Raw genomic sequence first — 9966 nt, 5'->3', positions numbered from 1 at the left:
TCCCCCGTCTCCAGCCGCGGCGGTGGGAGCCCGGGAGGCTGCCCCGGGTACCAGAGCTCCCACCCACCACAGGGACAGACCCCTCACAGCAGGGACAGACCCCTCACACAGGGACAGACCCCTCACTGCAGGCACAGACCCCTCACCATAGGCACAGACCCCTCACCCCACAGACTTTTCTGTTCGAGGTACGGAATCGGAGTTGGAGAGCGCTTTGCTCAAGCGACCCTGGGTTTCAGCTGCAGCCCCAGTCACAGCCTGTGTTTCTGTGTTCCCCTGTTTCCAGAAAAGCAGGGTCCTGAGCGGAAGAGGATTAAAAAGGAGCCCGCCACCAGGAAGCCTGGCTTGCTCTTCGGAATGGGCCTTTCGGGGATCCGGGCAGGGTACCCGCTCTCCGAGCGCCAGCAAGTCGCTCTCCTCATGCAGATGACAGCAGAAGAGTCTGCAAACAGCCCAGGTGAGATCCAGAGGGGGGGTTTTGTTCCAAGGGGTGGGCAGATGGGGCTTGTCCATGCCTGGTGCTGGGGTCCCCGGGCCACCCCTGAGCTCGTCCTGGCTCCTTAAGTAGAGCTTTGGTTCCACTGGAGCCTCCTCTTCTCAGAGCTTCATGTTTTCTCAGGCTAGCTCAGTAAAGGAATGTTGGGAATAAAGTTAAAATGTCATCCTCCGTGGGTTTTTTAATGTTTCTTCTTGTGGAGAGGGCTGAGACACGTAACCACTGCAACTGTAACTTGAGACACAGAGCAGCTGGAATGTGTTTACCACGGATTTTGTATTTTAGTCATTTGTATCTGTTGCATACGTGAGCCCCGGGGTTTTCAGAGGCACTGTGCTATCTGTGCACACATCTGCATCCTACACACAAGGCTGCAGCTTTTATTTTTGTTGTTCTTAACACCAACCTAGCTGCTTATGTTGCTGTTACTTGGAGGGGGGGGAAAAAAAGGGCAAAAAGCTGTGTAGCTTCCGAGCATTCAGCTCTTCTCCCAGGAAATGTGCCATCTCCTCCCAAGTCAGACCTCACAGGGACTTGGTAGAAGGCCACCTCCCTTAGGAAATGAGGTTTTCGGGTAAGGAACTGCATTGTCTGCTCCTAAATCATGGGATCGCCCGCAGCCTTTGCAAGGAGGGCAGTTCCCTCCAGTGGGCTCTGGCAGCCTGCGGTTAAGCTCTGCATTGGACACACACAGGCTTTCCTCTGTCTTCACAGCAGCTCTGTTGCCTCTCGCTGCCTTCTGGTGAGAGTTTCGGGGAGAGGCGAGATGAAACGTGCTCCACGAGCTCCCTCTAAAGGTTTAGGGCTTCCTTTGAATCCTGGCTCCTGACTGTTTCTCTCCTCCACGCAGTTGACACAACACCAAAGCATCCCTCTCAGTCTACAGTTTGTCAGAAGGGAACTCCTAACTCTGCCTCCAAAACCAAAGATAAAGTAAATAAGAGAAACGAGCGAGGAGAGACTCGGCTGCATCGAGCTGCCATCCGAGGCGATGCCCGGCGCATCAAGGAGCTCATCATCGAGGGAGCAGATGTCAATGTGAAGGACTTTGCAGGTAACCAGCCCGCTGGCAGTGCTGGCAGAGCAGCCCACGGGTCCCAGCCCTGGCCCTCACCCACCTCCCACCAGAGAAAGCAATTTCTTTGTAACGTGGGTTTGCTGCTTGTAAAGAGAAGATGAATCAAAAATAGCGACTTGGAGCTCTGGGGAGGAAAATGTCTTCCTGTCCTTTAAAAAAATCCCAAAATGCTACAGATTTGTCCAAATAATAAATCCTTGAAAAGCATCAATTGCCTTGTTGGAGTTTGGGAGCTAAATTCCCAGGCTCTCCTGCCTGCTCTGAACATGCTCCATGCTTGGAATGCTGCAGCCAGGCCCCTCTGCTCCATTGTGCCCTTCCACATGGAAGGGTTGTCTTGGAAGTGTGGAGGGGGAATTGCAAAGGCGGGGGGGCTGGCTTGGCTATTTTTTTCCCTTAAAATATAAGAAATGATGAACACAAAAGTGCTGGAGGGAGTGGGTCTGTAAAGTCATCACTCCAGAGCTGGCTGGGTGATCCCTGCAGCGTTCTGGGGTTTGTTTTCAAATCCTGAACGTGGGGGTGCTGCTTATGGAGAGCTGTGCCAAGGTCAGGCTGCCAGCTGCGCCAGCTGGGCCTCTGGATTCAAGGACATGTTGACCATCCTGAGCCTCAGCTGAGGAGCAGCACCTCCTCCTCCTCCTCCTCCTCCTCAGCAGCAGTAGCAGCACTGCCGAGCTCCTGCTTACAGTGGTGGGAGTGGGGAGAGGAGCCTGGGATGGGAACGACCCCAGGTCCTGCAGCAAGAAGGTGCCCATGGGATGGGGCACGGTGCCGTTGGCACACACCCCAGCCAGCCATGGGGTGAGGGAGCACGGGCAGCCTTCCCTCCAGCACGTCCCAGCGCTCCACTTTGCTCTTTGCTGGTCTCTTTGCACGATTTTGGGGCTATAAATAGATGAACACGTTCCTCCGGCTGCGTGATTAATATCAGCACTGGGCTGAGCTATCAGCTCTGATTAATTCTGGGCACAGGTGCCCTCCAACTGCTCCCAGGGAAGGCAGCAGGACGAGCTCCCACGGCGCTATCAGCAAAATACCCAAGGAGCCAGGCACGTGTGCTGGGAAACTTCAAAACAGTTTCTGCTTAAAAATAGTCTGTTTGAACGTGATAGAATATATCATCCTGTGTTCTTTGGAGGTTTGTTTGAGAACTAGAAGCACTGTTACTGTGGAGACCTGCTGTTTGGTTTCTCCCCATGCCGTGGCCTGTTCTGTGGTGGTGTGGCTGCTTGATTTGGAGAACACACAGAAAATATTTGTGAGGTCTTTGCAGGGGATGTTTCAGAGCCATGTGTGCAGTTCAGAGCTCAGTCCTGGTCTCGGCAGTAAAATTTCCCTTGTGGAGGAGTCAGAAGGGGAAAGGGTTTGAGACCTGACTTCTCCCTGACATTGGCAACTCTCGTAGTTTCCTACACAAAACCTCTGCCTGTTCCAGCAGGTGATCCCTCTGCAGCACGTTGTGTGAGCAGAGGGAAAAGCAGGATCCATCTACCCACCGCTTGGTTGGAGCAACGAGGCAGAGCTGCAGGTGTCTCCCTGCTGTGCCTGGGGAGCTGGGCAAGCGAGACCATCTCCTTGGCCATCAGAGCATGTGCAGCGTCTGTGGGTGGAGGTTACTGCTCACCACCTAACCACCTCCACGGAGGGGCTGCCCGGGTTCTGAGTGTCCCTTTGCTTGCAGGCTGGACGGCGTTGCACGAGGCGTGCAACCGGGGCTACTACGACGTGGCCAAGCAGCTGCTTGCTGCGGGCGCCGAGGTGAACACCAAGGGGCTGGACGATGACACCCCGCTGCATGACGCAGCCAACAACGGGCACTTCAAGGTTGGTGTGTGCTGCAGTGCATAGCTGTGCTTTTAATGACTTCTGGGTGGGTTTTTTTTTTCTCGTGCAAATACAGAGGTTCTGGCTATTGTATTATCGTTCGCTGGGTAGTGGGCAAGAATTTCCCTGCCCCAGCGCTGCTGAGTGGTTTACTCGGTGTTCCCCTGTGCAGGGGAGAGTTCATTCTTCTTCTTCTGGAGTCAGGGGAGAGAGCATGGCTTTGTGTCATGTTCTTCTCCTTTCTTTCCTGCTCAAGTTGGTTCATGTTGCTGGTTTTTGTCTCCTTTCTTACTGGTGAATGGTAGTACCATAAGGCATGTCCTGAGGAAATACTGCTTGAGGACATCCCTCTTTTAGTTACATATGGAAATTGTACAAAAAGCCTGGAACTGAAACATCGTGAGCATCTTCCAAGTCTCCATTTCTCTTCTCAGGTGGTGAAATTGTTGTTACATTACGGAGGGAATCCTCATCAAAGCAACAGGAAGGGCGAGACACCTTTAAAAGTAGCTAATTCTCCCACCATGGTGAATCTGCTCCTGGGGAAGACCACGTACCCCTCCAGCGAAGAGAGCTCCACAGGTGAGATTGACCTTTATGTGAACGTGGGAGTGATGTTTGTGGCCTGGAGCTGTCTGTTGATACAGAGACGTTAAGAGGACAGTGAAGTTAGACTCTTGTCGGAATATCTGCACGTGGCTGCCACGGTCAGGAGTCCATCCGTAGCTGTAACCCAAATTCAGACAACATAACTACCAGCCCATAGCTCCGGGAGCTCTAGCTGTTTGCCCTGGAAGCCTACCTTGAGGTCACTTGCCTGGTGCAACCAAGATGTAGGATTGGAAGCCAATTGCAGGTAAATGGATGTCTCGCTTTAGAATGTGGGTAGTGGTCCAGCTGGAGCCGAGAGAAGAGGTTTGTGTGCATGTGGTGTCTTCCCATCCCACCCTGGTCAGAGGGCAGGGGCCAGAGCCTGTGAATGCCACCATTGTGGCTGTGCGAGGGAGGAAACACAGGTTTTAATTAGTGCTCATTAGAGTTTCAGTCTCACGAAGAGTCCTGACCTACGCTGCGTGCAGTCACATCCCTGTTAAAAAGTTCTTCTCTCGATACCTCAGCGCAAGAAAGACACGAACCTGTTGGAGCTGATCCAGAGGAGGCCACAACAATGACCCAAGGGGGGACCCCCGCTGCTGGGAGCCCAGCAGGAGAGAGTTGGGCTTGGGCAGCCTGCAGAGGAGAAGGCTTCTGGGAGACCTTCTGGTGGCCTGCCAGGACTTCAAGGGCCTGTCAGAAAGCTGGGGAGGGACTTTTGGTCGGGTCCTATTGCAGCGTGACAAGGGGTAACAGACTTGAACTCAAAGAGGGAGGTTTAGACTAGAGAAAAGGAAGAAACGTTTGAGGCTGAAGGTGGTGAGTCCCTGCCCCAGGTTGCCCAGAGAAGTGGTCGCTGCCCCATCCCTGGAACCATTCCAGGGGAGGTTGGCCGGGGCTCTGAGCAACCCGCTCTAGTTGGGGATGTCCCTGCTCCCTGCAGGGGGGTTGGACTAGAGGACTTCAGAAGGTCCCTTCCCACCCAACCCTGTCTGTGGTTCTGTGATACACCCAGGATGTTGTGTGGAGGACCACCCCACACAGGTTTCAGACAGGATAGCTGGTCCTTTCTGAAAGTTCTCCCAACCTGGCATTTTGGGCTTTCAGCTGCAAACTTGCCAAAGGCAAAAGGGCAGCAGTGCCATTCACAGGGGCTTGTGTCTGCAGCAGGCTGATGATGGTTTCCTCCCCCAAACCCCTCACAGCCTCTAACACATCATTCTTCTCTCCCTGCAGAGACCTCAGAAGAGGAGGACGCCCCTTCCTTCGCCCCCTCCAGCTCTGTTGATGGCAATAACACAGACTCAGAGTTCGAGAAGGGTTTGAAGCACAAGCCCAAGGCGCAGGAGCCCCCCAAAACCATCACCCCCGTGAAGGATGAGTACGAATTCGATGAGGACGACGAGCAGGACCGGGTCCCGCCAGTCGATGACAAACATTTGCTGAAAAAGGATTACAGAAAAGAGACTAAAGCAAACAGTTTCATTTCCATACCCAAAATGGAAGTGAAAACTTATACTAAAAATAACACAATTACACCAAAGAAAGCTGCCCACCGCATCCTGTCGGACAGCTCGGACGAGGAGGAGCCCAGCGTTGCCGTGGGGACGGGGGAGAAGCTGAGGCTCTCGACCCACTCGATGTTGCCCAGCAGCAAGATTCGGGAGCCCGCCAGCACCAAGGCCCAGAAGGAGAAAAGCAAAGTCAAAAAGAAGCGGAAGAAGGAGACGAAAAGCAAAGAGGTTCGGTTTGGCAAAAAAAATGACAAATTTTGTTCCTCTGAATCAGAGAGTGAAAATGTGGAGAGTGAGGAGGATGATAGAGACTCTCTTCAGAGCTCTAGCTGTGTAAAGGACTCCAGGCTAGTGCTAAAGGAATCCTCCTTGTTTAACTCTCTGTCTGCCTCATCAACCTCTTCTCACGGGAGTTTAGCATCCCAGAAACATAACCCTAACCTTACAGAACAGCACTCCAAGCACTGGAGGACGGACAATTGGAAAACCATCTCTTCTCCAGCTTGGTCAGACGTCAGTTCCTTATCGGACTCCACCAGGACGAGGCTGACGAGCGAGTCAGACTACTCGTCCGAGGACTCGAGCTTAGAGTCACTAAAGCCAGTCAGGAAGAAACCAGAGCACAAAAAGAAAAACACCCCACACAACACCGTTTCTGAGAAAAAGAATTCATTCCATAGCAACGTGGATGGAGCGATTCCAAAGCTGGACAAGGAGGGGAAGGTTGTTAAAAAGCATAAAACAAAACACAAACATAAAAACAAGGAGAAGGGACAGTGTCCCATCAGCCAAGACATTAAAATAATCAAAACGTTTTCTTTTGAGTTTGAGGACTCTAAACAAAAGCCTGAGAAGGGCTTGATAGTAGAGACAGAAAATCCAGTCGAAAACAAGCTGAAAGTGTTAAAGCACGAGCGAGAACACAGTAAGAAGGAGGAGAAGCTCCCCAAAGGTAAAGGGGAGGAGAAGGAGTGGTTGTTTAAAGATGAGACTGGAAAATCCTCAAAAGAGGAGAAATCATTAAGAAAACTCAAAGATGGCAGTAAAGACATGAGCAAATCCTTCAGAGAAGGATTGAGTAAATCAGAGAAAGACAAACCTGCAAAGGAGAAGTCTCCCAAAGAGGAGAAGCCGAGAATACACAAGGAGGAGAGGAAGAAGAAGTCAAAGGACAAGCAGTCCAAATCTGAAAAGAAGAATGAACTGAAGGAGGAGAAGGTCTCTAAACTAGAGAAAGAAAAATCCTTCAAGGAGGAGAAAGAAAAATGCAAAAAAGAAAAACTTTACAGGGACGAGTCTGGGTTTGACGAGTTCAATAACAAAAACCAATTTCCCGAAAGCGAGGACACCAAGTTCAGCCTCTCAGATGATCAGCAGGAGAGGTGGTTCTCAGACCTGTCTTCTGACTCATCCTTCGATTTCAAAGGTGAAGATAGCTGGGATTCTCCAGTAACGGATTTCAGGGAGATTAAAAATGACACCGTGGCAAAACTAATCATCGAACCCGTGAAAGAGGAAATTAAAGACAAGAAAAAGGAAAATAAAACAAAAGAAAAAAAGGAGTACAACGAGAAACGCAGTGAAAAAGACACTTTCTTAAAGAAGAAAGAGAGGGACTACGTGGACAAAAGCTCCGAGAAGAAAAAGGACCAAACGGACAGACACAAAGTTACTCCTAGTTATTTGCCTGAAAAGGACAAGAAGAGGAAGGATTCTGCCGAGAGCGTCAAGGAGAGGAAAGAAAAAGATACAGGTGAAACCAACAAAGACAGAAAAGATTCCTCTGATGGCTCCAAGGATCGAAAAGATACCAAAACGAAGCAGGAGGAGCCCTATCGAGATGACTTCAAGGAGTACGGCTGCGAAACGTTCTTCAAGGATAAGTCTGACCCCGAATTCAGCAGTAAGGCTCTGGAGAGCTGGGAGAGGCACCACTCTGGGAAGGAAAAGGAGAAGAAAGATGCTCCCGATAAAGAAAAAAAAGAAAAGGTGAAGCCAGAAAAATACAAGGAAAAATCCAAAGAAGGCGACAAGGAGAAGAATGAAAAAGTTGCTCCTGAAAAAATCCTGAAGGACAAAGAGCTAGACAAGAGCTTCAAAGAGAAGAAAGAAACGAAGGAGAAATACAAAGACCTGCACAGCAAAGACAAAGAAAGGAAGAGCTCTTTCGACCAGGTTAAAGAGAAGAAAGAGAAAAACTTCTCCACGGATCGAGAGGACTTCTCCGAGAAAAAGGAGGAGAAGAAGGGCAAGGAGAAGAGCTGGTACAGCATTGCAGACATCTTCACCGACGAGAGCGAGGACGAGCGGGACGACTACAGCCTGGCAGGGTTCAAGGTGGGCGACGTGGCTGGACAGCCTGCAGGAGAAGGAGGAGGGCCCCGGCGCCGAGAAGGAGCTGTACCCCGACAAGCACCGCAAGTACTCCTCCGACAGGCAGCACTCGGGAGAGAAGCAGAAGGATAAGGACTCCAAGGAGAAGAAGAAGGACAAAGGGACATCGGACGGGGGGAAAGAGAAGAAGGAGAAGAGTTCCTTTGAGAAACACAAAGAGAAGAAGGATAAAGACTCTACCGAGAAGTACAAGGACAGGAAAGACAGAACGTCCGTAGATTCCACTCAGGAGAAGAAAAACAAGCAAAAGCTCCCAGAGAAGGTTGAAAAGAAACATGCCAATGATGACAAGGTGAAAAGCAAGCATAAGGAGAAGCCGGAGAAGGAGCATTCCAAAGAGAAAAAGTCTTCGAAAGGAGGGGAGTCGGAGAAGAGCCTGCTGGAGAAGCTGGAGGAGGAGGCTCTGAATGACTACAGAGACGACTCCAATGACAAGATCAGCGAGATCTCCTCTGACAGCTTCACAGACAGAGGGCAAGACCCAGGGCTGACCAGCCTCTTTGAGTCTTCTAACCTCTCCCTCGCTGATGCCGCCGAAGAAAAGTTTAAGGACTCTCTCCCTTTACCCTGCTTGCAGGACAAACTCAAGGAGAAGGAAAGACACAGACATTCCTCATCTTCATCAAAGAAAAGTCACGAGAAAGAAAAAGCAAAGAAGGAGAAGACGGAGAAAAAGGAAAAAACTGACGAATTCAAAGACTCCAGCAGCAGGAAGGATTCCACTCACTATGAAAAAGATTTCTCTGTGGATGGGGAGGCTTTTGGCACTTCCTACAACATGAAGGCAGAGCCTGATGAGGAACCAGAGAAAAGCATTGATTACTTATTTTCTGAAAAGAAAGATAAAAATGATTCTGAAAGAGAGCTGTCAAAGAAGGCGGAAAAAGAAAAGACCTACAGTTCCAGCACCATCAGCACAGCTAAGGAGAAAAAGAAGCGAGATAAACACAAGGAAAAATGGAAGGAGGAAAAGGAAAAGCACAGAGACAAACATGCAGATGGTTTCTTTAAACATCACAAAGACGAGCCGAAGTCAGCGCTTAAAGACAAGGACAGTCCTCAAGTTACCAACTTTAAAGATAAATCAAAGGAGGACAACCTCAAATTCGGCGAGAGCAAACTGAAGGAGAAGCTCAAGGAGAACCAGGAGAAAGACAAGTCAGAGTCAATAAAAATAAGCAACGGGAATGAAAAAATAACCCTTTCCAAAGACAGCGGCAAGAAGGACAGTGCCAGGCCGAGGGAGAAGCTTCTGGGGGACGGTGATCTGATGATGACTAGCTTTGAGAGGATGCTGAGCCAGAAGGACCTGGAGATTGAGGAGCGCCACAAAAGACACAAAGAGAGAATGAAACAGATGGAGAAAATGAGGCACAGGTCCGGAGACCCCAAACTAAAGGACAAACTGAAAAGCTCGGAAGATGTGCGCAAGAGGAGCCTGGATCTGGCAACAAAGAAGCCGTTAACGCTGGACACTCAGCTCAAGGACAAGAAAATGAAAGAGCTGGGCCCACTGACTCCTATCCTCTCACCGGAAAACAAGCCCCAGCCTGCTGTTGGGACGGACTCCAAGGACTGGATAACGGGGCCTCAGCTGAAGGAGATCCTCCCGGCCTCTCCCAGGCCAGATCAGAACCGGCCGACGGGAGTCCCGACCCCGGCGTCCGTGGTCTCTTGCCCGAGCTACGAGGAGGTGATGCAGACGCCCAGGACTCCCTCCTGCAGCAACGAAGACTACACGGACCTGATGTTCGAATGCGCCGACTCGCAGCACTCGCTGCCCATATCCACCATGTCCATGAACGCCTGTTCTCCTTCCTTCTTCGACAGGTACACGAACGTTTCCAGCGGGCTCCCCGAGAACCCGAGTCAGACCCCGACTCGCACCATACCCTCCACCAACCTCTACCGGTCCATCTCGGTCGATATCAGAAGGGCACCCGAGGAAGAATTCAGCGTCGGAGAGAAGTTCTTCAGACAGCAAAGCGTCCCAGCGACCTCAAATTATGACTCTCCGGTGCAGCATTTGGTGGAGGAGAAAGTCCCCCTTCCCTCCGTTCCTG

The 9966-nt window shown here is 50.9% G+C and overlaps 1 protein-coding gene across 1 annotated transcript in view; it reads left to right on the top strand.

Moving 5' to 3' along the window:
• The window catches only part of ANKRD11 (ankyrin repeat domain 11), a gene marked incomplete at its 3' end in the record, with an annotated part of 11118 nt that overhangs the window by 220 nt on the left and 932 nt on the right, over positions 1–9966 (top strand). The window contains 6 exon segments of the mRNA XM_008939362.1: positions 287–457; positions 1347–1550; positions 3259–3401; positions 3836–3983; positions 5232–7857; positions 7859–9966. Of these exon segments, the coding sequence (XP_008937610.1) occupies positions 287–457; positions 1347–1550; positions 3259–3401; positions 3836–3983; positions 5232–7857; positions 7859–9966 (5400 nt within the window).

The sequence above is a fragment of the Merops nubicus genome, unplaced genomic scaffold (genome assembly GCF_000691845.1).
Source record: "Merops nubicus isolate BGI_N331 unplaced genomic scaffold, ASM69184v1 scaffold35664, whole genome shotgun sequence".
In the NCBI taxonomy this organism is placed as follows: Eukaryota; Metazoa; Chordata; class Aves; order Coraciiformes; family Meropidae; genus Merops; species Merops nubicus.
Note: the sequence above shows the minus strand (reverse complement) of the source record. Positions and strands in the feature narration are given on the sequence as shown.